This window comes from Giraffa tippelskirchi, chromosome 4, assembly GCF_054371585.1.
Source record: "Giraffa tippelskirchi isolate mGirTip1 chromosome 4, T2T-mGirTip1v1.2.pri, whole genome shotgun sequence".
Classification (NCBI taxonomy): domain Eukaryota; kingdom Metazoa; phylum Chordata; class Mammalia; order Artiodactyla; family Giraffidae; genus Giraffa; species Giraffa tippelskirchi.
In genome coordinates, this window is record NC_137278.1 from 56,390,166 (window position 1) to 56,417,852 (window position 27,687).

The 27,687-nt window shown below is 50.3% G+C and overlaps 1 protein-coding gene across 11 annotated transcripts in view; it reads right to left on the reverse strand.

The window, feature by feature from the left end:
- PSD4 (pleckstrin and Sec7 domain containing 4) overlaps window positions 1–27,687 on the reverse strand; it is a 43,846-nt gene that overhangs the window by 12,471 nt on the left and 3,688 nt on the right. For 6 of the 11 annotated variants that reach the window (XM_081483564.1, XM_081483560.1, XM_081483558.1 and 3 more), the window contains exons 1-5: window positions 15,028–15,106; window positions 4,921–6,007; window positions 3,697–3,822; window positions 3,321–3,399; window positions 1,761–2,142 (exon numbers count right to left, since the gene is read on the reverse strand). In XM_081483564.1, the coding sequence (XP_081339690.1) occupies window positions 1,761–2,142; window positions 3,321–3,399; window positions 3,697–3,822; window positions 4,921–5,895 (1,562 nt within the window). In that variant the 5' untranslated portion in view covers window positions 5,896–6,007; window positions 15,028–15,106. Of the gene's footprint in view, window positions 1–1,760; window positions 2,143–3,320; window positions 3,400–3,692; window positions 3,823–4,920; window positions 6,008–15,018; window positions 15,107–27,687 lie in introns of those variants that run through there. The other 5 variants (XM_081483567.1, XM_081483563.1, XM_081483568.1 and 2 more) reach the window with 4 other exon arrangements.

A 27,687-nucleotide genomic window follows, 5' to 3' on the forward strand; every position in this document is an offset into this window, starting at 1 on the left:
GCCAGCAAATTAGGCCAGGAAAATTAACTTCCTATATTGTATTACATATAAGATTAAACAAATTTATTTCTGTAATATTTAGTGTGGTTTACCAAGAAAAGCATCAGTTAAACCTTTTTCATTATCTACTATGAAAGTATGGCTCGCATTTTAGACAGATTTACTTTTATTTGGGGTTGAATTAAGGTTAATTTCTGGTACAATGAATGCTCTCTTTTTAGATACTGAGAGACTCTTCTGATTACTCTGAACATCTCCAGAGACCGTGTAGTTTTCCAGCGGTGGAAGAAAGATGCTTCTTTGGTTTCTGATACTGCCTGAGATTCACCATCACTCAATGACATTAAGATGGGAGTGGAGTTAACCTTCCAGTTAGTGTAACACCTTCCAGTTAGTGTAACACTTAAACCATCACTGGTGTTCCCTGATCTCTTTCATCTGACCTCAATTTGGCCAACAAAATCCCTTTTCTAAGGAGAGATCCTAGAGGCTGACAAGCTTCACGCAGTATCCTTGGGGCAGGAGGACATTTAGGTGGATTTCCAGGTGGCCTATTCCTACCTCAGCTCACAGTTCTGGGGTCATTCAATCCTGCTATGGGCCCCAAGATCCACCATTCCTTTGGTACCAATCAAACCTTCCCCTGCTACTCTGTGAGGGAGAGAGATCTGAGTCAGCACTCTGGGCCTCCCAGTCACATCTTCAAATTCACAGCAGCATATAATCCCCACACCACTAGCTCTGACCTTCCCTCTTCCCAGACCTGCCTAGCATGACCCCCATTTTTCTGCACACGTGGTCCTAGTCAGGTTCACTGCACAACTCCCTGGTCATCTCCTGGTGTCTGGTCATGGACATGTCTCCCTGGCTGTCCCTTGGCACGTGCAAGTCCTGCCCTACATGTATAACCATCTGCTCTTTGGTTTCTTGTGCTTCCTAACCCTCTGGTCTGTAATCCTGGCTTACATACATCCCATGTTAGGTCCCAGTGTGCATTTCTCATGTCACCTCACACCGGTCAGAATGGGTATCATCAAAGAGTCTACAGATAATACATGCTGGAGAGGGTATGGAGAAAAAGGAACCCTCCAACACAGTTGGTGGGAATGTAAATGGGTGCAGCCACTATGCAGAACAGTATGGAGGTTTCTTAAAAACATAAATATAGAGCTACCATATGATCCAGCAATCCCAGTCCTGGGCATAAATCTAGAGAAAGCCATAATTTGAAAAGATATATGCATCCCAATGTTCACTGCAGCACTATTTACAATAGCCAAGACATGTGAACAACCTAAATGTCCACTGACAGATGAATGGATAAAAAAGATGTGGTATACACACATATATACATACACACGATGGAATATTACTCAGCCATACAAAAGAATAAAATAAGCCATTTGCAGCAACATGGATGGACCTAGAGATTATCATACTAAGTGAAGTCAGACAACTATTGTATGCTATGACTTATATATAAAGTCTAAAAAAAGAGATACAAATGAACCTACTCATAAAACAGAAATGGAAAAAAACTTATGGTTACCAAATGGGAAAGAGGGGTAAGAATAAATGAGTTTGGAATTAACATATACACACTATTATATATAAAACAGATAACCAACAAGGACCTACTGTAATACCACAGGGAACTCTTCTTAATATTTTGTAATAACCTATAAGGGAAAAGAATCAGAGTGGGTATTCTTAAATGCCTGCATAATTAGGAAGCAGAGGGCAGTTAGAATGAAACTTACGTTTTTGCAGAAGTCAGGCAAGCGTCAGGCTGGCTGGCTCCGGCCTCCGCAGTCCTGGGAGGGCTTAACTTTACTTCCTTCCCTCGGTTTGGGGCCTCTCCTGCCTCCTCTTTTTCCAGGGAACCTGGCTCCGCCCCATCTGTCTCCAGGAATGAAGGGCTTGGAGCATCTAGTGTCCACTCGGGAATAATACTGCCTGGGGGGTGGCCCTGTGGCCGCGGGCTGCCTTCCCGGGAGGACACGGGGCTGGGCTGGGAGTCAGGGCCTCTGACACCAGACTCAGGGCTGCTCGACTCCAGCGAAGAGGCTGGGCTCCCCCAGGGGTGGCCAGGGGCCACGGTGCAGGGAGCAGACTCCTGGACACATTCTGTATCCTTGTCACCTGAGAAAGAGCATGGAATGAAGCTGGCATGGGGTGAGGGGCAGGCTGCGGGCCAAGGGGCCTGGCAGAGCCAGGGAACAGCCTGGGCTGTCATTGCCAGCAGGTCCCCCCTCCCCTATCCCCCTGGGCTCCTCCCTGAAACTGCACATTCTGTCCCTGGTCATGGGGCAGTGACCTCCTACACATGGGGCAGCAGGCAGAGAACTCCAGCCCCAAGGCAACCAGGGGTTCAAGGTTGCTAAACCACGAAGATCCAGGCATCCAAAAAGCTGGGTCTTTTGGTGGTGGTGTTCAGTCGCTAAGTCGTGTCTGACTCTTTGTGACCCCACGGACTGCAGCACCCCAGGCTTCCCTGTCCTTCAACATCTCCTGGAGCTTGCTCAAACTCATGTCCATTGAGTTGGTGATGCCATCCAACCATCTCATCCTCTGTCATCCCCTTCTCCTGCCTACAATCTTTCCCAGCTTCAGGATCTTTTGCACATTTCATCATTTACTCTATGAGATGGTATTTTACTTAATTTATTTTTAAAAAATTTATTCTTCATTTACTCTATGAGTATTTTATTTTTTAAAAATTTTTAGTCTTCATTAACTCCAAGAGATGAGTATTTCATTATTTATTTTTTTAAATTTACTTTTAATTGGAAGATATGGGGGTGGCAGAGGATGAGATGGTTAGATAATCACCGACTCAGCGGACATGAATGTGAGCAAACTCCAGGAGATAGTGAAGGACAGGGAAGCCTGGCATGCTGCAGTTCATGGGTGGCAAAGAGTCAGACACAACTTAGCGACTGAACAATTGCTTTACAATGTTGTGTTGGTTTCTGCCCTACAACAACATGAATCAGCTGTAGGTATACATATGTCCCCTCCTTCTTGAAACTCCCTCCCACCCCCTACCCCATACTGTCCCTCTAGGTTGTCACAGAGCCCTGGGTTGAGCTCCCCGTGTTATACAGCAACTTCCCATTAGCAGAGATGGGTATTTTAAAAACCATTGTATTGATGAAGTTACAGAGGCAGACACAGGGTTTAACCCCAAGTCTGTCTGGTTCTAACACAACACAAGGGGACCCCTCAATGACACCCCTGGGATCCAAGAATGATCTTTGTCCCCACTCCCGATCAAACCCCCAACCACTTGATTTCCCAGACCCCACACTGGATCTCACCTCTGTCCTGGGAGCTAAGAGGCCCTGGGGGCCAGGAAGGAATGACCTTGGTTGGCCAGCCCTGGGTGCTGGGCCCTGCCTGTTGAGAAAGATAGAGGCACATCCATGAGGCCTGGGGATGCTGAGAGGTGCAGGGGGCGGTGCAGGCAGGGGAAGATGGGGAGGAAAACAGGACTATAAGTATACAGGGCCCTCCTTCCCTGCTGTCTTCTCCCAGCCCAGACCACACTCCCCGATCTGGGCCTCTGTTCAGACGAGGCACCCTGGATGGGACCCACATCCTAGGTGGGCTGGTGCTGGGCCCTGGAAATCACGGGGCTCATGTACCCTCTTTACAGATAGATAAGGTGAGGCCCAGAGAGGGGAAGTGACTTGCCCAAGGTTGCACTGGATGTGTGGCGGGGCTGCCGTTAGATCCCACATGTTCTGTCTCCCAGCTCAGTGTTTTGTCCACACAGGATGCTGCGGGCGAGGCAGGGTCAAGGATGTCTCTCAGAGAACTCTTAGGGAAGAAAAGGAGGAGAGATTTGCCCCAGGGAAACTGCTTCCAGGGACTTTCCCACATCCCTCTGGCCTCGGGGCCTCATCCATGCTCACTGACTTCTAGTCTCTGCTCTGTCTGCTCAGCATGGGCCCTGCTTCCCATGGCACTGCTCAAGGAGAGGCTGTGTTGGAGGGAAGGTCAACAGCCCCCAGATACCGGGCTGGGCTCTGTCATTCCAGATAAGAGCAAACTGCCAGCTCCCAGGACAGGGCTCCCAGGCCTCCCTCTGAGGACCTCAGGGGCCCTGGAGCAACCAGGTCCAAGAACACATGTCACAAAGCAGAGCCACAACCGCCCCGTACTCCACCCCAGCGTGTGGGTGGAGGGGCCTGGCCAGTGTTCACAGCTCCTCAGATCTCGGGGTCAGAGCTCTTCCCCATTGTTCTCTGGGATCACAGAGATTAGAATGTTACAGCCTGGCTCTGCCATCTTGAGTCTCCTTATCTCTTAAGCAGAGGCCTCCCTAGGGAAAAAAAAGTGCTCACATAACTTGTCCCCATAACTTGTGCTAGTTGGTATCAAGGACCTCTGCCATTGTCCTAGGGGCCTGAGCTGGTGAAACTGAATTCGATGAAAGATGCTAAAAGTAACAAAATGCTGCAATCTCTCCCAAAAAGAGAGGACTCTTAAAGGAGACATCTCCCCAGTGGGAGAAGAGGTCACCCCTGCAGGTTGACCCCTGCCCTGTTACAGTTGGGAACTTCTTTGAGGTGGGAGGCCAGAGTCTAAAGACTGGCCTGGAACACACTGCAACGGGAGGAGCTATTTGTTCTTAATGTGTCCAGACACAGCGCCTTAGAGGTGGTGAGATGGGAGACATTTGTGCCTTAACAAATGTCATCTGCTTAACAACTGAGCATTGTTATCGTGCTCAGCTGACATCACGGCTCCTGTAAAATTCCCTCTACTTCTGAAGGCCACCCTGGGCCTGCCTTTCTGCTCTGTTGCTCCCCAAAGGGAAGAGAGTTCTGCGCCCAGTGATAGCAGAGGAAGGTCCTTCCTTCTGTCCATGTCCCCAAGCACAGCCCAAGGGTTGGTTCCCGGGGCTCAGTTTACCTCAGTCTCCTCTGGGCTGGAAGGTGCTGCGGGAGCCCCCACAGGGGTGTCCACCACGACCCAGGAGAAAGGGTGTGGCCTGTAGGTGGGCACAGGGAATGGCGGGGTGGTGTGCCCGCTGGACTCTGCTGTGCTCTCCCCCAGATCTGGCTCACTGCCCAGCTCCCAGGGCACTCTGCCTCCCGGGGGTGGAGGCTCCAGGGTCTGCGAGCTCTGGGGCCCAGTCCTCACATCTACACAGGAGTCCAAGAAGCCCCAGGAAAAGTGCGTTTCAGATTCACTGGTGTCCGAGCAAGGGCTCTCCAGGAAGAGAGGGTTGTCAAAGAAGATGCTCTCCTCCTCAGCACTCCACTCGGGAGACAAGTCCAGGACTCCCTCCCTTGGCCATGCTGGGTTCTGGGTCTCCCCTTCTGGCCCACTGCTGTCTTCCCCTGAGGCCTCATCCACATCCACGGGTGGGCTGGGGAGGAGGCCCGAGTTCCGGGGGCCAACTGGGCTGGAGGGAAAAGTGGGGAGGTCTGCAGGGGCCGCGGGAATGCAGCATCTCAGCTCAGCTCTGAGCCCTTCCGTCTTCTCCAGCTCCTCCTCCAGGTCTAGCACGCACATCTGGGCCTGCAGGATCCCCGCCCAGAACACCACCTGTGTGGATGTGCCCTGGCACTGCCCTGGGCTCCCCAGAGGCTGGTTGTCCCTGGGAGACCTGGGAGGGGTGGTTTTCTGTCCTGCCCGTTCCTGGGAAGAGCCGCTCCCCAGGTGCATGGGCTCTGGGCTGGAGCCCTGGGGACAAACATCGGGCCTCACAGTATCAGGAGCGACAGAGGCCCAGGTCTGCTCCCCGTGAGGTTCAAGAGGCTCAGGGTGGCCATAGGTGTCCCCTAGGTGGGCTTCCGAGTGGGGCTGCAGGTTGTCTCCCAAACAGATGTCGAGGATTTCCACGGGTCTGGGGTGGCCACAGAGTCCGTCGTCACCCATCATCCAATGAGCGCAAGCTGCGTTAGAGCCTTCAGAAGCATCCGCCTTCACAAGCGCATTGTGTGGATTAGAGGGAGCGCTGGCCAGGGGGGGCAACCAGGACCCCGCATGTACCCTGGAAGTACCCAAAGCAAACTCAGGTTAGCACTGGGCTGTCAACCCCTGGAAGCACACAAGTGGCAAGTTATATATGGTTTTGAGTGCCTGCCACATCCACAGCCCAGGCCAAGGGCCACTGCCCTCGACACGGAGGCAGGGGTGAGGAGTGTACCATACATGCTGTTTAACCCATGATTGCAACTGCCTGTACCCATGGCGGCACCTGCCCCAAAGACACTCATCTGTTGGCTGAAGGTGGCTCCCGTGGCTGAGCTGAAAAAGATGAACTGAGCACACCAGAGCCGCCTTTGGGGAACCTGGATTGGAGAATGTTGAGGCTGAGAATGTTGGTAGCAAGACAAAAGGCACAAATGTCTCAAATTAGCAGGCAAGCAGAGGCAAACCAAAAAAAAAAAAAAAAAAGTGACACGGAAACCAATGTATGTGGGAGCCAAGCGGTCAAGGACTAGAGGCCAAAGGAATGAAACAGACTCAAGGGAGAAGCAGGCAGCCAGGGAAGAAAGGCCATGGCCAGTCTTGTTTCCACTTCCTGAGGCTCCAGCCTTCGGGGCCTGCATCTTCGCAATAATGAACTGGCCATTTCTCAGTTACGGCCATGCAGTGTGGCCTAGGTGGAACCAGGAAGACGGGCACCAGCTAAGCTCAGCCTGAGCTCCTGCAGGGAGGGGTGTGGGCATCAGCCCACAGGGAAGACCCAGGCTGCATGGGGAGGAGACCACTGCCTTCTTGGTGACAGGGGTGTGGGTGGGGAAACCTGGGGATGTCCACCCATGTTCCCCTGAGGCTCCACCACATCTGTTCAGCGCTGCCCAGTGCATCAGCCACACTGGCACTCTGGGTGGGGCCTAATGGGATGCAGCCGAGGATTCTCACGGGGCCTTTTCTAGAACACGTATCTCTATCCCCTGCATGTGGACTCCAGGTTACACAGCTTTTGGGAGTGGCCCTGCTGCTTCAGAACAACTGGCCTGTTCTGACCCTGTGGACACTGTGAGACTCGTAACTGGACCCGTTTCCCTCCCATTACTGACCCTCACGAAGTGTAGGTTAAATCTGCAGGCCCTATGCACACATTTCCCCTATGCACCCCAGGGGACTTTCCTGGTGGTCCAGTGGCTAAGACTCCGTGCTCCCAATGCAGGGGGCCTGGGTTCAATGCCTGGTCAGGGAACCATATCCCACTTGCTGCACCTAAGAGTTCACAAGCTGCAACTAAAGCTCCCACTTGCTGCAACTATTTCTTGGTGCAGTCAAATAAATAAAAATAGAACAATAAATGCATCCCAGACTGCATCACATCTTTCATTTTCCCTTTGTCTTACTTTCCTCACTCATATATGTCTACTTGGAGGACTGTGTATACATTCAGCTGTTTTTTGAAATATCTGGGGGGAACAAAGGCACAAATAAACACATACATATCCCTGCTCCTGACTTGCAACCATGTGTGATTTCCCAATACCCACTGTCCACCTACTTCATGGTCCACCAAGAGACACTCAATAAGGGGGAAGTCTCAGGGACAGGGAACCAAGGCTGGGTGGGGTCCTATTGTTTAAGGTCAGCAAGACAGCACAACCGGGTACTGTTCTTCTTTCAGGAGGTGCCAGAGAAAAATGAGACAGGACTAGTATGAATTTCAGCTTCTTATTCCCCTTGAGAGCATCCTCCAAAAAGTCTCTCAAAACCAGAATCCTTTTCTGGGTTTTCACTTCTCCCTCTGTCCCAACCCTCACATCCTTCACTGTGAGCAGAGCAAGAATCTGTAATTGCCAATCTGTGGCCTCGGGATGCTGAAGCTTTAGGCCCCAGGAAGGGCCGATTTACCGCCGAGTTCTCAGCCGGCCTCCCCAGTAGACTGGAACTTCCCAAGGGCTGGGGCCACTTCTTACTTTCAGTCTTGTACTTGATGCTCTGAATCCAATCAATTTGAAATCTGCTCTTCTATGGGTCTCCAACTCTTTTAGCTCAGCCTCAGTCATCATCTGGGACTTTCCTGGTGGCTCAGATGATAAAAAATCTGCCTGCAGTTCAGGAGACCCAGGTTTGATTCCTGGGTAGGGAAGATCCCCTGGAGAAGGGAAGATCCTCATTCCAGTACTCTTGCCTGGAGAATCCTATGGAAGGAAGGGCCTGGCAGGCTACAGCTCATAGGGTCACAAAGAGTCAGACATGACTGAGAGATTAACACTTTTACTTTCAGTCATCATTTAAGCGTCTTCCTCTCCACCCCATACCTTCCCCAGGTTAAAGGCTGAGGACTCATACGGTTCACTCCCTAAGTCCTCGGCTGGCCTCAGGGGCAATCCCTGGCTACCTTGCTCCCCCCAAGCACCTGTCCATTTTCAACTCTTTTCCTCTCTGGGTGAGAGCCCTGCTTTGATCCTATCTCCAAGGGGGAGAGAACAAGTGAGGTCAGGACCCATCATCTATATTTGGGCAACCCCTCTGGAGCCAAACCTCCCTCCCCAGGCCTGCCTGGAGAATGACCAAGTATAAATAAAGAGGTAAGACACACACACCCCCGCCATGCGCACATACACACACACTCTGCAGGCTTCTCAAGGAAACAGCCCTTGAAACTGTTAGTTGCTCAGTCGTGTCCAACTCTTTGCAACCCCATGGCTCCATGGACTGTAGCCCACCAGGCTCCTCTATCCATGGAATTCTACAGGCAAGAATATTGGGTGGATAGCCATTCCCTTCTCCAGGAGATCTTCCTGACCCAGGGATCAAACCTGGGTCTCCCACATTGCAGGGAAATTCTTTACTGTCTGAGCCACCAGGGAAATAGCCCTTACTATGGGAAACTCAGGAAATAGCTCCATTTACGAGATGTAGGGCAGAGGCGCAGGGAAGCACCTCCATCACAGACACTTGAACTCGGGGCATCCCTAGCTCCCATCTCTCCCTGCCAAGACCTGGTCTGTTTGTGTCCAGCAGGCTCCCCTCCTAAGATGCCCCCTCTCCAGTCCTCACTCCTCCACACATTCTATCTGGCGTGTGTCTACCTTAGGAGCACATCCCTGTGGGTACCACAGCATTCTGCCTAAAGGACTTCAACTCCCCTCCTCTTGTTAGTGAATTGCTTGACAGCCAAGTTCAAATGACAATAACGGGAATGGGAAATGATGGGAGGGGGTCGGAGGAAACTGTGCCCTACAATTTTTAATAAGACAGGAGTTCCACGCGTCCCGCTTTGCCAAAGTACTCAGTCACTCAGTCGTATCCGACTCTTTGCAAGCCTGTGGACTGGAGCCCACCAGGCTCCTCTGTCCATGGGATTTCCCAGGCAAGAATACTGGAGTGGGTTGCCATTTCCTACTCCAGGAGATCTTCCTACCAAAGGATCGAACTTGCATCTTGGTGTCTCTTGCATTTGCAGGCGGATTCTTTACCACTGAGCCACCAGGGAAGCCCTTATAAATAAACTTGTATATGAAGCAAAGCAGACAGGTAAATGTTAATGACCATGCTAGACATAAATGAGGATTGGACTGGCGTTCCCAGAAGAAATGGGGTCTTCCTTCATGGATTCAAAGGGAAAGAAAAATCAGAGAAGTTGTAGCAGCTTTCCAGAGACCAAAGGGAACAGATTGCTGGGGCCTGAGGGGACGGAAGGGCCTGAGGGAGGTGAGGTGAGGACTGGGGGAAGACAGACAGATCCAGCACATGGTGGGGAAAGAGGTATGCCTGCATACCACCCCGTCCTCTCTAGTAGTTCAGAGCATTTACTCCATCGTGTAATTTCTAGCGTGTCAACCCACCTGGTTCTCACTTGCCTCCCCTCCCCAGAAGGAGGTTCTTTGTGTTTCTTGTTATCACTATCTCCTATGTAAATGCTACCTCTAATCACTTTAGTGACAAACTGTGAGCCTCTTGATGAAAGTGAAAGAGGAGAGTGAAAAAGTTGGCTTAAAACTCAACATTCAGAAAACTAAGATCATGGCATCTGGTCCCATCACTTCATGGCAAATAGATGGGGAAACAGTGGAAACAGTGACAGACTTTATTTTTGGGGGCTCCAAAATCACTGCAGATGGTGAGTGCAGGCATGAAATTAAGACACTTGCTCCTTGGAAGAAAAGTTATGACCAACCTAGATAGCATATTAAAAAAGCAAAGACATTACTTTACCAACAAAGGTCCATCTAGTCAAAGCTATGGTTTTTCCAGTAGTCATTTACGGATGTGAGAGTTGGACCAAAAAAAGGCTGAGCACCAAAGAATTGATGCCTTCGAACTGTGGTGCTGGAGAAGACTCTTGAGAGTCCCTTGGACTGCAAGCCAAAACGTCCATCTGGGTCCTGGCTCCAAGGAAGAAGCTGGACAGGGAGGAAGAGAGTTCAGGACCCGTTCAACCACCTTGTCAAACCAGTCCATCCTAAAGGAAATCAACTCTGAATATTCATTGGAAGGACTGATGCTGAAGCTGAAACTCCAATACTTTGGCCACCTGATGCAAAGAACTGACTCATTTGAAAAGACCCTGATGCTGGGAAAGATTGAAGGTGGGAGAAGAGGATGAGAGGATGAGATGGTTGGATGGCACCACTGACTCAATGGACATGAGCTTGAGTAAACTCCAGGAGTTGGCGATGGACAGGGAGGCCTGGCGTGCTGCTGTCCATGGGGTCACAAAGAGTCGGACATGACCGAGCAGCCAAATTGAATTGAACTGTGTATACCTGCTCCAGCTGCCAAGTGTGGGGGGCACAGCGTTATCCTCTAGTTCCAGTGGTTAGAAAGCTGAGGGTTAGTGTGGACTGGAGAAGCTCAGGACTACTCATGAGACACATGGGGTTACAGAGCCTGGTTGCAGGTGTCCTGGTTTCAGGCAGACAGGTCCACATGGGTGCACACAACCTCTAGGCAGAGTTGCCATATTTAGCAAATACACAACAGAAGATGCCCAATATTGGGAACATATTCACACTGAAAATCGACTCATTTATCTGAAATTTAAATTTAGCTCTGGACTCTATTGTATCTAGCAACTCAACTCACATTGAGAGCACCCATCTCAATAGGGTGTCACTCACCTAGCTAGTGCTTTGCAGCCCAGACCTCAGGCCTGCCAGTCACCCCATGGGTGGGGCAAGTGGTGACATTGCCCTCCTACTCATAAGGAAACAAGGCTCAGAGAGCTTCAGAAATGTGCCCAGGTAGCTCAGCTGGTGGGTGGGGAAGCTGGGGTCTGATCCAGGTCTGCAGCTCCCTTTAGCAGCACTTTCTTTCCACCCATAAATCAATTCCTTTGGGTATTTATGGATTGAACAAAGCATGAATTTCTTCTGAAGTGGAGTCACCTGAATTCACCTGTTTCCCCCACTGTCCAGGGCAGGGCCTGCCTGACTCAGAGGTGACACTCCAGAAATGTTTGTAAAAATAAGAGGAAAGATGCAGAGATGGATGGAGAGATGGATGGATGGATGGATAGATGGAGGGATGGATGGACGAATGGATGAATGGATAGAGGGGTGGAAGGAGGGATGGATGAATGGATGGGTGGGTGGATGGATCCTCAGAAAGCTCCCTCCTCACAACCTCATTACAGGACTGGGGAGACTGAGGCTTGGAGAAGGAGATTTAGCATCATTATGACATGAAGATGTTCCCCTAAGGGCAAGTCTGGCCATGAGTAAATCACACCTTACTCTCAGGAAGCCCAGTGCCCTAAGGGCAGAGCTTTCCCAGAAGTGGTTCCCACCAGGCCAGCTCAGCAGCCAAAACGTCCATCTGGGTCCTGGCTCCGAGGAAGAAGCTGGACAGAGAGGAAGAGAGTTCAGGACCCGTTCAACCACCTTGTCTATGCTCCTCACTAGAAATGCAAGTTGACTGAGTCTCTGTCTCTCTCTCCCACCCTCCTTTCCTCTCCCTATCCACATCCCCCACTCCCCTCCTCTCTTCTATTGCTTCTCGCTGAATGAAGGGACAGGATGACCTGAGGTCACTTCTTATGACCAAAATGGCAGTCCCACTGATCACCTGGGTGAGGGCAACCTGACCGAGCAAGGGTGAAGAGTCAAGGGTCAAAGGTGGAGACCAGTCTCTGTTTCCTGGAGGTAGGATGGCACCTCTTAGGCAGAGGTGGGCCAGGAATCGAGGAGCAGAGCCCAGGTCTCATGCATCTAGAATTTTCTTGGTTTATTACCCCCCTCCCCAACCCTTGGTATTTAGTGTTACCTCTTTTAAAATCACTCAGGTATCTTAACCAGAACAAAGGAGGGAGGAAGTGTCCAACACGGGTCTCTTAGCTGGGTTCCGTACCCTCTGAAAGGAGTGGCCCTTCATGTCTCTAAGCACCGTGATGGTTCAGGAAGCTTAAGGAAAACTTCTGGGAGAAGTGGGGTGGCTCTTTGGAATCCAAGAAAATGCTCTGAGTCCAGAAGCCAGTGAGGGGAAGGATTGGGGAGGGAACGGAGGATGGGGGAGGGATGGGAGAGGAGGGGTGCTCCACTGGGCGGCCCCCAAGGGCTCCTGTCCAGAGCGGCGTGACCACTGCTGGGGCTAAGCCTGTATTAGCTGAGGGGAGGTAAAGGACACAGAACTCGACAGCTGGGGGACCAAGGGGACATAAGTCCCTTCTACCCTCACCTAACCTCTCCCCCAAGCTTCAAGGCAAGGTTTTTTCCATCGTGGGGAAGGAAGGAGCCCAGATGGCACCCGGATCATCCTTTTGAGAGTGCGTTCTCTTTCCAACCCCTGCTTGGGCACAGAGCCTGTGCCCTGAGGTGTTGAAGGCCACAGGAGGCCAGGGGAGAGCCTGTCCAAGGGGGACAGGGGACAGCACGAGTGCCACACATTCAGCCCGTACTCGCCAAAACCTGGAGGCTCACAGCCTAGTCTCAAATCCTAACTACCACTGACAAGCCACGTGACTCTGGTCCAAAACTTCACCTGGCTCCTTGCCTGTGAAAGAAGGAAATAAGGTGGATATGTCCTCTCAGGAAGTTTGCTAGAAAATGGGAGCAGGGGCTTCCCTGGTGGCCCAGGGGATAACAATCCACCTTGCAATGCAGGGCACACCGGTTTGTTCCTTGGTCCCAGAAGATCCCACGTGCCACAGAGCAACTAAGGCCGTGCACCACAACTACTGAGCCTGTGCTCCAGAGCCTGAGAGTTGTAACTACTGAGCCCATGCTCCCTACGCTCTTGAGCCTATGCTCTGCAACAAGAGAAGCCATGACAATGAGAAGCCTGCAATGAAGAGTGGCCCTCACTCACTGCAACTAGAGAAAGCCTGTGCAGCAACAAAGACCCAGTGCAGCCCAAAATAAATAAATGAATAAACAAATAAATAAAATCCTTTTAAAAAAGAAAGAGAGAAAATGGGGGGTGGGGTGGTCCGAGTGCCAACGCTGAGACCGTCCTTGGGAGGTGCTCAGAAATGCTTGGATTAACCTGGCTGCTTTGCAGGTCCATTTGGAGAAGAAAAAAATACATGAAAACAAGCAAACAAATGGCCCTCCATGAGAGCACGGGCTCGGCCCCAAGGGCTCCCTCTGTACCCAAGGAGTCGGTTCCTGGATGTCCTGTCTGGACTGTGTGTGTCTCTCTCTCCTTTTAAGCTTCCAACTCAGAAAGCTGCCTCCTTTTGCCCTGGCAACATTCCCTTCCTATGCAAAAACTAAAGTCTTCTGGCCCATCCCGGGATTTAGGAGGTGATCTGCCCCGTCCTTCAGCAGCCCTGAGCAGCAGCCAGGTTAAGGGTGTTGCCCTGAGGGCAGTTACCCTCCCCTCCCCCTCACGCTGTACCTGGGCCGAGGTCGCAGGACGGACACCTCTTCCTGAACCTGACTGAGCCAGGGCACCCGAGGTACACGACATATGATGAGGGGCCACCCCACATCCTGCCCACAAGGAAGGCAGCTTCATGCAAATGTGCAGAGAGAGCGAGAGAGAGTGAAACACACACACACACACACACACACATGCGCGCGCGCGTGCGCCACTGGTGCTGAGAACCCTGAGATGGGTCAGCTGAGAAGCAGGCATGGAGGGAGAATGGAGAGGACAGAGAAGAGAGAGTGGTGAGCAGAAAGGATGAGCCTGGGGCAGAGGAGATGAGGGGGCAGAGGGCCAAAGGGTAACTACTGCCCACAGGAGGACAACAAAGCCTCAGGGCCAGCCTGGGCCTCCCTCACGCCTTCCTGGATCTCCCCCTCCCACAACAAAAAGCCCTAAGCCCAGATTCTAATCCATAGGCTGTATGGTTCCTTATCTGTAGAGCAAGGAGCCCTGTGATGTCCTAAAGGCTGGGAGACAGGCCTCCTGGCTGAGGCCCCACAGTCCTCTGGGGTGTTTATTATCAGCTGATGACAGGTCACCCTTCCCAGACTTTTAGCAGAGAAGAGTGACTCTGCCTGTAGGATCTCGGGCCCTAGAATAAGGGGGAGGTGGCTGAGGATAAGAACTAGGATGCTTGATATTGTCCCAAACAGGGACGCCATTGAGAGTGAGCTTGTTTCTGTCAACCATCAGGGCGATAAGCCTAAATTCGTGCTGCCGGGGCAAGCCAGCAAGTTGGGCCCCCTCCCCCTAACCCAGCCTTGCTGCTGGGGCCTGAAGGCAAGGAGGGGCTAGGAGACCCAAGTCTGAGCTCCTACAATGACCACACCCAAAGCCCCAGCCCGAATGGCTTCCTTCTCTCCAGGGTCGAGGGGTCAAGCCTCATTTGGGGCCTCCAGCTTCATTAACCCCCACTGAGCACCAGGGACCCAGGGAGGCTCACAGAAGATTCAGGAAGGAGCTCCTTGGGAGGCTGGGGTAAGTGGGAGCCACAGCAGGATTCAGGGAAAGGGCTAGATTGGGAGGCAGCTGGTTGATGGAGAGGAGGAAGGAGGAAGGAGAAGGATGGGGCTGCGGCCCAGGGCCGGGCTCACGGCAAGTGCACAGGCGTTCAGGGCCCTCTTCCTGCCCACCTGCCCCACTAGGGTCCGTACATGACTCCCTGCACCTTCCGCCCCCCAGTGCCCTCCCAACCCCCACCCCACGCAGGCCCACCTTGCTCACCTCCAGAGGGCCGGGAAGGGATGCGTGGGCCTGGCTCCCCCGGAGCGATCCTGCCGCCCCGTCCGCCCGCCCTGTGAACGGTGAACGTGGCGGCGGCAGCTTCCGACTTCCGCCCCCCTCACCACATTCACCCTCCCTGCCCCCCTCCGGCCTCCGGGGCTCCCCAGCTGCTCCGCACCTCACACTTCCTGCCCCAGTGTGAGAGCCCCCACTCCTAGGCTCAGTGCCTCTGGCTGCCAGGCCCCTACTTCTGGGGACCCCCACCCTCTGCACAGCCCAGAGTCAGGGCCTGGGAGAGAAAAAGAGGAAGACGCAGCGCCCTGGGCTGTGAGCACGCCCCACCCTCCTCCCTGCGGTTCTGTCACCAGGTTCTCATCTCTGCCCAGCTCTCGGTTCCTTACACGGCACCCAGTGGGACTCAGGAGGGCCCTGGGGCTGCCAACTTTTCTTTTTCCTTCAATTTATGTGTGGCTAGGTCTTACAGAGGGGCTTCCCAGGTGGCTCAATGGTAAAGAATCTGCCTGCCAATGCAGGAGATGCAGGTTTGATCCCTGGTCCTGGAAGATCCTACGTGCCTTGGAGCTATGTGCCTTAAGCCTATGAACCAGAACTACTGAGCCCACGTTCCTCGAGCCCGTGCTCCATAAGGAGAGAGTAGCCCTCACTAGTCGCAACTAGAGAAAGCCTGCGGGAAGCAACAATACTTACCGCAGCCAAAAATAAAGTAATTTTTTTTTAAAAAAAAGACCCACAATCAAGGGCTTCAGACCTGGGCCAGCCTGGCCAACAGCACAGAGGGCGTGGCTCCAGCTGCACCCTCCAACACACACACGCACAGCAAGGAGTCCATAGGGACACGCCTGCCTGGCCTTTCTGCACCACACCCTGGGCACCTTGGAATCTGGGATTCTCTGCTTCCTGGACTCACAGGGTCTCTACCCTCTCTGTGGACATTGCATCACTGCTCTGTGTAGCCCGAGACCTGGAGGGAGGGGGAGAGACAGTCAAGAGGCGAACATGGCGTGGGCCTGGGGGCAGGTCACGTCCCTCTATGCACATGCAATATCAAGCCAAGGCAGGGAAGAGAGGGGGAAGGGGCTAAAGGCTGGGGGTGGGCTCTGCTGCCATATACAGTGATGGCTGAGGATCGCAATTCAAACTTGGGCCTCCAGGTCATCATTAAAGGGGGAGGCAGAAGAAGGGAACACTCTTTCTATACGAGTTCATCAGCTGTGGTGTTATAACACTGACATATCCAAACACATCCCGATGGAGGGACCCTCCACTGTTCCGTTTCTGGGGCTGCAATGCTAGACGCAGGCTTATTTCAAGCTCAGTGCAATGCAAACCTGGTTCCTTACCTCCTCTAAGCTGCTTCTCCTCTGTATGGGGGATTCTTATTCCCAGCCAGGTGACAGAAACTGAAGTCACCTTGGCCTAAATGCCAACCCTCCCTCAGGCCAATCTTAATGCCAATCCTCAGGCCTCCAGCCTCACGAGGTGTCTGGAATATCGCCAGCACCGACTCCATGCTGTCTCAGTGTGAGAAGCCGCTGATAGTCAGGAATAAAACACAGGATCCCCAGGGTTTCCCTGGTGGTCCAGTAGCTAAAACTCCACGCTCCCAGTTAAGGGGCCTGGGTTCATCCCTGGTCAGGGGACTAGATCCCACATGCCGCAACTAAGAATTCAAAAGATCCCATGTGCTACAACTAAGACCTGGCAGAGCCAAATCAATAAATATTCAAACAAACAAACAAACAAACAAAAAACAACCACAGGACTTCTGTCCTCAGGAGCTTCCAATCTAGTGACAGAAAATAAACAAGAAGTAATCAACATGTGATTATAAACTGTGAGGAATGCTGGCAGGGGAACAGGTGGGGAGAGAAGAAAGTGATTGGGGGTGGGGGGCTCACTGTGAGGGGAGACCAGGGGCATCATATCCCCATGAAGAGGAGCCAGGATGTGAAGACAGAGCGTGGGGTGGGCATTTTAGGAAGATGAAACTGCATGTCTAGTTTCTTACCGAGACTGGAAAGGTATCCAGGAGTGAAGGGAACAGAAAGCCAGACAGTGTGGGAGGGTGGAAGAAGTGGATGGGCCAGATCCCACAGGGTCCCCAGGGGTAAAGCAAGGAAGTGACAGGTGTATTTATTTTTAAGATCGCCTGGTGCTGCATGGAAAAGAGACAATGGAAGTGCTCAGTGAGGTCAGGGAAGGGCTCTATGACAGTCCAGGGGAGGTGGGACGGTGGCTTGGAAGGGGGGCAGAAATGGCATAGAAGGAAGACAGAGGATGTGGGGACCTACATCAGGGATGCCTGGTAGAATCTGCCACTCAAGTGGTGAGAGACAGAAGTCAAGGGCGACTTTTAGAGTTCTGGCTTGACAAACTTCGAGGGGTGGTCATATTTGTGGAAATGGGAAAGAACTGAGGAGATGAGGCTCAGGGGAGAAAATCAAGGGTTTCAATCTTTAAATATTAGGTTTGAGATACTGTGAGATACTCAAGCAGGAGTGGCTGGTACCTAGAGTGGATGGGAGGGGCTGGGGTGGAGAAAGGAGTACGTGTGTGACCAGCAGGAAGGCACCCCACACTAGGGGTCAGCAGAGCCTCCCCAGGAGACGCCTGCAGAGGACAGCGAGCAGGGGCTGTCAGGGAGGTGAGAATGAGAGGGCGTATTGTCACCAAAGACAAGAAAGGAGAAAGACAACTTCAGAAGGAGGAAGTGGTCGGCTGTGTCAAACGCTGCTAGAAAGCGGAGGAAGATAAGGAGCAAAGTGACCACAGAATGAGGCCCACAAGGAGGTTACAGACAAGCTGGGGGTGGGGGTGAAGACATGATGGGGGCGACCCGGAGGTGAGAACTGATCAGAAGCCGAGGACCGGTGTCCACCCCCTCCAGTCACAGCTCTGCACCATCAGCATGCTGGGCTGAGGTGCTGTTGGTCAAGTCAGGTGCCAGTGATCAGCCTCCTCTGTATATTTCTGAATCTCCACCCATCCCCCTGACTGTGAACTTCTCAAGGGCGAGGACTGGTCCACTCGCCTCTATCACCACCCAGGTTGTGCAACTGGTGGGGGCCGGGCTCATAACTGCTCCAAGACCTTCTGATGAATGAAAGAGTCAAAGCTGCTCATCCTCAGTCCCTCGATCACATCAAGCGACACTGTGGGCAATGGGGTCTGCCTCTCCCTCTCCTCCCAGCAGGTCTTTTATGTGTTTGGTGTGTGTGTTTGGCAGGGTTCTAGGATGTGGCCAGGGGGTGGTTCCTGCTTACAGCAAACTCCAAGAAGAGACTCCTGCACCCATCAGCTCTGTTCCATCTCCTAGAACTTTCACCTCCTTCCCAAGATGCAAGGAACAGAGCTGGACCGCCAAGGAGGGCCTTCTGCTCACAGGGTGTGTGGCTCAGGGTGAGAAGGGAAAGGCAAACTGGCTCCTGCCCCCAGGGCCCTGCCAGAGATGGGCTTTGATCTTTTATGCCCCCTCCCCCTTCTGGGGGTTCCAGCCCACTGTCTCCCTCCCCTGGGCCCAGCAGATGCGCAGTCTGCTGACCCGACCACAGCCCAGGAGCAGGCAGCCCCTTCCTGCCTCCACCAATGCGAGCGGCTTCCTGTTTGCCCGCAGAGGAAGCTGCTCGGTGCAGGTGGGGAGGCGGCGTCTCACAGACTGAGCGCAGGTTGGGGAGTGGAGCCCACCTTCCAGCAGAGGAGCTCTGGGGCTTTCAGCACACAGCCCACCCTGCTGAGAGGCAGAACCTGAGAGGACAGAGGGAACGGACACCTGACTTCTGACAACCTTTTACAGCAGGCCCTTAGGTGCTGACATTCATCGGGCCCTTTACAACCAGTATCTCCAAACTCTAGAGTCTAGGGTCGGGGTGCGGTGTCATGAGCCCCATGCCACAGAACAGCTGAGGAGACCGACGGTCAGAGTAGCCACTCCAGCTGAACTTGCGCCCAGGACTGCCAAACCAAATTCACTTTCTGCTATCACCTACTGCCATCCACACACCACTCATATGAAGGACCGAGGCTTCTTTCCAAGCAAGCAGGGCCACGGACAGCCCAGTTTGAACTCATCTTAAAAAAATTATTTTACTGGTTTGTTTTTGGCTGTGCTGGGTCTTTGCTGCTGCACGGGCTTTCTCTCGTTGCTGTGAGCGGGGCCTACTTTCTAGTTGCAATGGGCAGGCTTCTCGTTGAGGTGGCTTCTCTTGTGGCAGAGCATAGGCTCTAGAGCACAGACTCAGTAGTCGTGGCGCACAGGCTTAGTTGCTCCGCGGCATGTGGGATCTTCCCGGATCAAAGATCAAACCCGTGTCTCCTGCATTGGCAGGTGGGTTCTTTACCACTGAGCCACCAGGGAAGCCATGAATTCATTTTTAACAAAGCAGACCTTAGGAAAACTCTGATGCTGATGGAGCTCACTACCATCCTTCTGGGGGTACTAGCTACTAGGCAGAGGGAGAGCTGAGGCCAGAGGCACCTCATTTGGGCCACATGTCCCTGTTGTCTCCGTAGAGATTTTGTTCTTCAAGGAGGCCTGGGAGTGAGGCAGCCACATGCTCCTTCCTCCAGAAAATGCCCTTTGCCCTCCTAGCCCTCAGGCCTTTACAAGCCTGGGCCCTCAGGGAGACAGACAGGAGGACGCCTGTCTTCCTAAACAATCCTCTGACAGATTAGATGATGACAGTCCCACTGGCCAAGTGGACCGCGGGTTCCCTGGGGATCAGAGCAGAGAGCTGGGAGGGAGGTCCAGGTGGAGGGCTTCTAGGGACTGAGTCCACGATGGGGTCTAGGGACGGGGTTCCCGTGGTCCCTCCCTAACACCTGTGGTCTTAGACTGGGATAGAGAGGTATCCCTGAGCAGGGCAATGAGGACAGGGGGCAGAGGCTAGTGGTAACACCATCAAAAACTGCCCTACACACGTGGACGCCAAGGCTGCCCTTGATTTCCTGGGGAAGGGCAGGAAGTGATTATTACAAAAATGAGTGACAAGCTTCTACCTCTTGGACTTGGTTGCCCAATCGAGTGTTGGGTACAGTAACTTTGTGAGGTGTCCCTTCCCGGCCTGGGGACAGGTGTCCAGGCCACCAATCCCTGGACCTTTTCTTCCACGAGAGTCCGGTCCCAGATGCTCTCTCCTAGTACTGCCCCGTGCTTTCAGATTAGCATTTTCCATGTAGCCACTTGTCACAGGTCCATTTAGGTAACCAGAAAGTAGGGGTCCACAGGTATTCACCTCTGTCCTCGAGCTCCCTGGGTACCCAGATGATGCTTACAAACATCTGTCTAAATACATATGCATTAAGATAGACTCAGTGGTAAAGAATCCGCCTGCCAATGCAGGAGACGCAGGTTCGATCCCTGATATGGGAAGATCTCCTGGAGAAGGAAAAAGCAATCCACTCCAGTATTCTTGCCTGGAAAATCCCATGAACAGAGGAGCCTAGTGAGCTACAGCCCCAGGGGGTCGCAACGAGTCCAAAACAACTTAGCGACCAAACAACAAGATACTATAAAAGCAAAAATGCTCACAACTTCAACATCCATAATCAGGAAACAAGATAAGTTATGGGACAGCCATAGAGCCATTGGGTGAACCCCAGCACCTTTAACTATCTTGCTTTTGAAGAGTATTTCATGAAGTGGAAAGATTCTCACAGCATATTATTAAGTAAGGAACTTGATTATATATTTGGCACAGTCTCATTTTTTAAAAATGTATGTACCTAGGCAATGAAATACCAAAACACTGGTTGATAGTGGCAATCTCTGCGTGGTAACAATATACAGGATTTTAAGCTCTTTGTGGTTGTGTGTGTGTGTGTGTACCTACTGTTAAAAATAAATAGGGATGGACTTCCCTGGTGGTCCAGTGATTAAGACTCTGTGCTTTTTTTGATGCAGGGGGCGAGGGTTTGATCCCTGGTCAGGGAGCTAAGATCCCACATGCTGAGAGTTTGGTTCAAATTAAAAAATAATACAATACAGTCAAAGCTATGGTATTTCCAGTAGTCATGTATGGAAGTGAGAGTTGAACCAAAAGAAGGCTGTGTGCTGATGCTTTAAAACTGTGGTGCTGGAGAAGACTTTTGAGAGTACCTTGGATAGCAAGGCGATCAAACTAGTTAATCCTAAAGGAAATCAACCCTAAATATTCATTGCAAGGACTGTTGCTGAAGCTGAAGCTACAATACTTTGCCTACCTGATGCGAAGAACCGACTCACTGGAAAAGACCCTGATGCTGGGAAAGATTGAAGGCAGGAGGAGAAGAGGGTGACAAGAGGATGAGAAGGTTGGATGGCATCAACGACTCAAAGAACATGAGTTCTAGCAAACCTTGGGAGATGGTAAAGGACAGGGAAGGCTGGCATGCTGCAGTCCATGGAGTTGCAAAGTTGGACATGACTTAGCAATGGAACAAAAACAAAAATAAATATGTATGATGTTTGTCATCAGCAAAAATAAACTTGTTGTATTAAATTACAGAGAAATATTTAATTTCTCTGCTTACTTTAAAGGCTGGGAGTTTCTTTACCAACACCCCTTACCCCCTCTGGTTGCCAGTGGGGGACCTGTGTGGGATGGAGCTGAGCCTGAGAGGATCTGTATGGGACCCTCTCACTGTTACCACCTCTCAACTGGCTGCAGGGTGACTTCTCTGTTGCTGGTGTAGGGACCTACCTGGGGCCCCAGAACTGATACAGAGTTTAAGATGAAGACATTTGAGATTTAACAGACACAGTAAGAAACCGTCTCAGAGCTTAATTTATCGGACTAAAAGCAGCAACTTCTGAGAAATAAGGTTGCCATAAATTCCTTCTGCAGGGCAGATCTACTCCCAGAAGGAAGAACTGAATAAAATCTACCCCACCTCCCTTCTCTAGCAGAGATTTATGGCCCAGAAAGAGATTGAAAAAAACAGTCATACCTGCAAAGACCAACACTATCCCTATTTTCTCATTTCTCATGTGTTCTAAAAACCCATTAGTCTAATGAAAAGAAACCTATTTGTTCTTCCCCTAGAAGCCTTTTTCTCCCTCCTCCCTTTCCCCTACTAATTTACGTACATAAGCCTTTAACTAGGGAAAAGTGAAAGTCGCTCAGTCATGTCTGACTCTTTGCAACCCTTTAACAAGCCAGCTACTTAGATTGACTCCCATGTGCAGGCCAATAAAACTTTTCTACTGTTAATCATCTGTCAGTTTTATTCACAGGTACCAGTGACAACATCTTAGAGGGTTGTTGTTGTTTAGTCACTAAGTCGTGTCTGACTCTTCTGTGACCCTATGGACTGTAGTCTGCCAGGCTCCTCTATGCAGGGGATTTTCCTGGCAAGAATACTGGAGTGGGTTGCCATTTCCTTCTCCACGATTCTCCTGACCCAGGGAGCAAACCGGCATCTCCTGCTTGGCAGGCAGATTCTTTACCACTGAGCCACCTGGAAAGCCCCTTCAGAAGGTAAAGTTTTTCTTCCCTCCCCCTCTCCCACTTCATTCCTGGGTCAGGAAGATCCACTGGAGAAGGGATAGGCTACCCACTCACTCCAGTATTGGGCTTCCCTTGTGGCTCAGCTGGTAAAGAATCCACCTGCAATGCAGGAGACATGGGTTCGATCCCTGGGTTGGGAAGATCCCTTGGGAAAGAGAAAGGCTACCCACTCCAGTATTCTGGCCTGGAGAATTTCATGGACTGTATAGTCAATGGGGTTGCAAAGAGTCAGACATGACTGAGCAACTTTCACTTCACATCGTAAAGATTATCTCCTCCATGAATCCACCAATCTAAAGCTGTATTTGCCTAAGTAGGCATATGGTATACATAATAAACATTTTTAATAGTTAAGCATGTATTTGAATATGCAGTAAAAAGTGATGATTTCACAGATATTGTTGCTAAGGACCACGCTAAAGTAAATTATGCCTACTTCACATTTATTTTTCAAACTGTGTGCGTTCAGGGAAAAATGCTGATTCATGTCACTGTATGGCAAAAACCACTACAATATTGTAAAGTAATTAGCCCCCAACTAAAATAAATAAATTTATTTAAAAAAAAAAAGAAATAGTATAGGTGGAAAATTCTCATGTCAGAAATCATGACAAACTATGTGAATGGCTAGACACTTTTTATACGGCCGAGTTCAACCTTTCAAGCAGTTACGCCTCTGGAGAAAGAACTGGGGTACTCCTTATAATACTAACTGCCCTTCATCCATCATTGATTGACGAGTATGGAATTCAATTCAGGTGCACAACTGGCAGAAAACCAAGGCTCTTGTGTTACCTAAAGGAACAGATATGCTCTGATATAGTGAAGGAGGGAGATGAAAAGAGCAAGACATTTCCTGGGGCCCCCTGAAAGGTCAGTGTTCCCCTGGAGGTGCCCACACTTAAGCCTGCCCAGAACAACAAAGCCATGGGCTCCCCAGTGCCCTCTACATGCCAGCTGGAAATGATCATGTCTATCAACAGTTGCCCGTGGGGACAGAGGGGGCAGCCTGGCTGGCTTGGCAACTTCCAGCAGGAGCAGTGCTAGGGCCCAGAGCTCCTCCCCAGGGAGAGAGCCCGCACACCTGTGCTTCCTGAGGTCATTTGCCTCCTGTCTGCCTCAGCCCTTCCACGCATCCTCCAAGGATCCACGGAGAGACACCAGGAAGGCAGGGAGCCCTTGTTGGCCGTCCCCTGACCAGCTTTCCATGATGAGAGGATGCATCCTTGAGGTTGTGGAGCCAGCAGAGGGCAGAGTTCAAAAGGGCATCCAAAAACGCCTCCTTGTTGGTCCAGCCTCTCCATCCACTTCTCCCTGCATACCTGCCCAGGGCTTTGTTCTAGTGGGGCCTCTTCTGCCCTTGGGGGCTTCCCTGGAAATTCAGATGGTAAAGAATCTGCCTGCAATGCAGGAGACCTGGGTTCAATCTCTGCGTTGGGAAGATCCTCTGGAGAAGGAAATGGCAATCCACTCCAGTATTCTTGCGAGGGAAATCTCATGGATTTCTCATGGACGGCCATGAGAAGCCTGGCAGGCTACAGTCCATGGGGTCACAGAGTCAGACACAACTTGGCAACTAAACAATAACAACAGCACATGATGACCTACCCATTCCTGCATGTTCACCTCCTACCCAACCCACTCAGGTTCAGGAACACTCCCCAGCCTGCAGTCCTAACTGCCAATGAGAATACTCTAGGTAGGTGAGCAGGACTTCAGAATAATTAGGCGCCCGACAGCCTGTCCACGTGCCCGTGAGTGCACCTCCCCACCCCTGTGCCCAGGCCTGCCCTCGGTCCTGTCAGTGACATCCCATCTGCCTGGTTCCCCCAGGTTAGCAGGCACCCTTCATGCCTCCGGCACCCAGTCCTGCTGGTTCTCCCTGCCTAGCAGCCTCACCATTCCTCCCTTACCTGGAGAACACCAGGGACCTGCCCTGCTTCCCAGGTTCACATCCACGGTCCCAATTTTCCTTCAGGAGACCACCCCTGCCCTTGAAAATCCTTCCTGATTGACCCATAGCCCTCTGCCTGTCCCCGTTGTCTTTAGGGAAAGTCCAACACTGGCATTTGAGATCTTCCCCCCAACCTCTCCTGGGACCACACACGGCCACCCTGAGCCACGCCCCCAGCCTATGGGGCTCCCCTGAACGTTCCTGGAACTTTCACACATTGGCATGTCCTCATGCTGGGCTCTTGGTCAGCTCTATTTCCCTTCCCCATTCTCCTTTCCTCCTAACCAATCCTCTTCATCTGCCAAGGCTCACCCCCATCATGCCATTTTTCCCAAAAAACTGTCTAGACCGAGCCAATAAGAATCAATGATTATACTCAATGACATAAATCAAAGCAAGATCCTCTATGACCTACCTCCTAGAGTAATGGAAATAAAAACAAAAGTAAACAAATGGGACCTAGTTAAACTTAAAAGCCGATACACAGCAAAGGAAACTATAAAAAAGGTTGAAAAGACAACCCTCAGAATGGGAGAAAATAATAGCAAATGAAGCAACTGACAGAGGATTAATTTCCAAAATATACAAGCAGCTCATACAACTCAATACCAGAAAGACAAACAACCCAATCAAACAGTAGGAAAAAGACCTAAACAGACATTTCTCCAAAGAAGACATACAGATGGCTAACAAACGCATGAAAAGACACTCAACGTTGCTCATTATTAGAGAAATGCAAATCAAAACTACAATGAAATATCACCTCAGAATGGCCATTATCAAAAAAGTCTACAAACAATAAATGCTGGAGAGGGTGTGGAGAAAAGGGAACCCTCCTGCACTGTTGGTAGGAATGTAAATTGATACAGCCTCTATGGAAGACAGTATGGAGATTCCTTAAAAAACTAGGAATAAAACCACCATATGACCCAGCAATCCCACTCCTAAGCATATACCCTGAGGAAACCAAAATTGAAAAAGACACATGTACCCCAATGTTCACTGCAGCACTACTTACAATAGCTAGAACATGGAAGCAAGCTAGATGTCCATCAACAGATGAATGGATAAAGAAGTTGTGGTACATACACACAATGGAATATTACTCAGCCATAAAAAGGAACACATTTGAGTCAGTTCTAATGAGGTAGATGAGCCTAGAGCCTATTATACAGAGTGAAGTCAGAAAGAGAAAGATAAATGTCGTGTACTAATGCATATATATATATGGAATCTAGAAAGATGGTACTGATGAATTTATTTACAAGGCAGCAATGGAGAAACAGACATAGAGAACAGATTATGGACATAGGGAGGGGGAGGAGAGAGTGAGATGTATGGAGAGAGTAACAAGGAAACTTATATTTCCATATGTAAAATAGATAGCCAATGGGAATTTGCTGTATGTCTCAGGGAACTCAAACAGGGGCTCTGTATCAACCTAGAGGGGTGGGATGGGGAGGGAGGTGGGAGGGAGGTTCAGGAAGGAGGGGATATATGTATACCTATGGCTGATTCATGTTGAGGTTTGACAGAAAACAACACAATTCTGTAAAGCAATTATCCTTCAATTTAAAAATAAACTAATTAAAAAGAATCAATGGTTACAATAATTTCGTAATTCCAACCATAGGATGCAGTACAACAATCAGAAGCAATAAACCAAGTGTCCAGTCACCAGCCAGATAAATCTTCTTAAAAAACAGCATTGGGTTTCAAAGTAAGATGGAGATTTGTAGCACAATACAACGTCTGTAAGTTTAAATTACATTCATATATAAATCAACACCATACATTTCTCTAAAATAGTCCAGATCCCAGGATAAACACATCATAAATATATCAGAGTAGCTGCTGTGCACAAAAGGAAGATGCTGAAGGGCAGTCAGTGATGAGGGATAAAGAGGAAATCATAATAAGATCCCTTATAATTCCCTCAGAATTCAAAAAAAACAACATGAAGATAAAAATCCAAGTTAAACCAGAGGCCAAGGACATAAACAGGAAGACAAAGGGCTTAAAAAATATAGGAGACTCATAACATCGCTCACGATAAAGAAATACCTATTAAAAATGACAACGTGATGCCCAAGTCTGCAGGGCCATGCTAACGCAAACAAGCCATCCCGGAAGTAGTAAGTCAGATTGGGGCTTCAGAAAGCAGGCTGGCAGCATCAGTGGAAATCTAAAATACACAGAGCTTTTCAATCAGTAGTTACACGTTTATGGATTTCCCCTGCTGAAAGTCACAAGAGTGAGCAAAGATGTAGGTACATGCGTGTGTGCTAAGTCACTTCAGTTGTGTCCAACTCTTTAGGACCCTATGGACTATAGCCCACCAGGCTCCTCTGTCCATGGGATTCTCCAGGCAAGAATACTGGAGTGGGTTGCCATGCCCTCCTCCAGGGAATCTTCCTGATGCAGGGATCAAACCTGTGTCTCTTGCGTCTCCTGCATGGGCAGGCAGGTTCTTTACCACTAGTGCCACCTAGGAAGCCCGATGTAGGTACAAGTATCCAAATGCATACTTGTCTACCACAGCAAACAAATTAACAAAAATAGGAAAAACAATTTAGAAGACCGTAAAGGAATGACTAGAGAAATACAGTACAAACATATTTATTTTAAAAAGATGAAGTATATCTCTATGTCCTGAATCAGAATAAGTATATTAAGTTTAAAAAAAAAGTACACACCTGAGTTTTCTTATTTGTGTTAAAAAAAAAAAAAAAGGTACAATCTAGGACTTCCGTGGAGGTCCAGTGGTTAGGAATCTGCCAGCAAATTCAGGGGACGCAGGTTCGATCCCGGGTCCAGGAAGATCCCACACACTGCAACTAAGTCTGTGTGCCACAACTACTGAAACTTGAATTCTGCAACAAGAGAAACTACTGCAGTGAGAAGCCCTGCAACCAGAGAGTAGGCCCCACTCACTGCAAATAGAGAAAAGTCCACAGGCAGCAACCAAGACCCCGTGCAGCCAAAATTAAATAATAAAATTAATTAAAAAGTACTTTTTTAAAAGTACAATTCATACACAGTCATTTACAAATAGAACATTTGTCTGCAAGCATTCTCAATTGCCTCTGAGGAGGACTGGGAATCAGAGGACAAGACAACAAGATTTCTGTGTTCCTTAAGGGCTGTTTGAATAAACATCTGTAAAAAACAATTTTTAACAGGCAGGTAGTACCTTTCAAA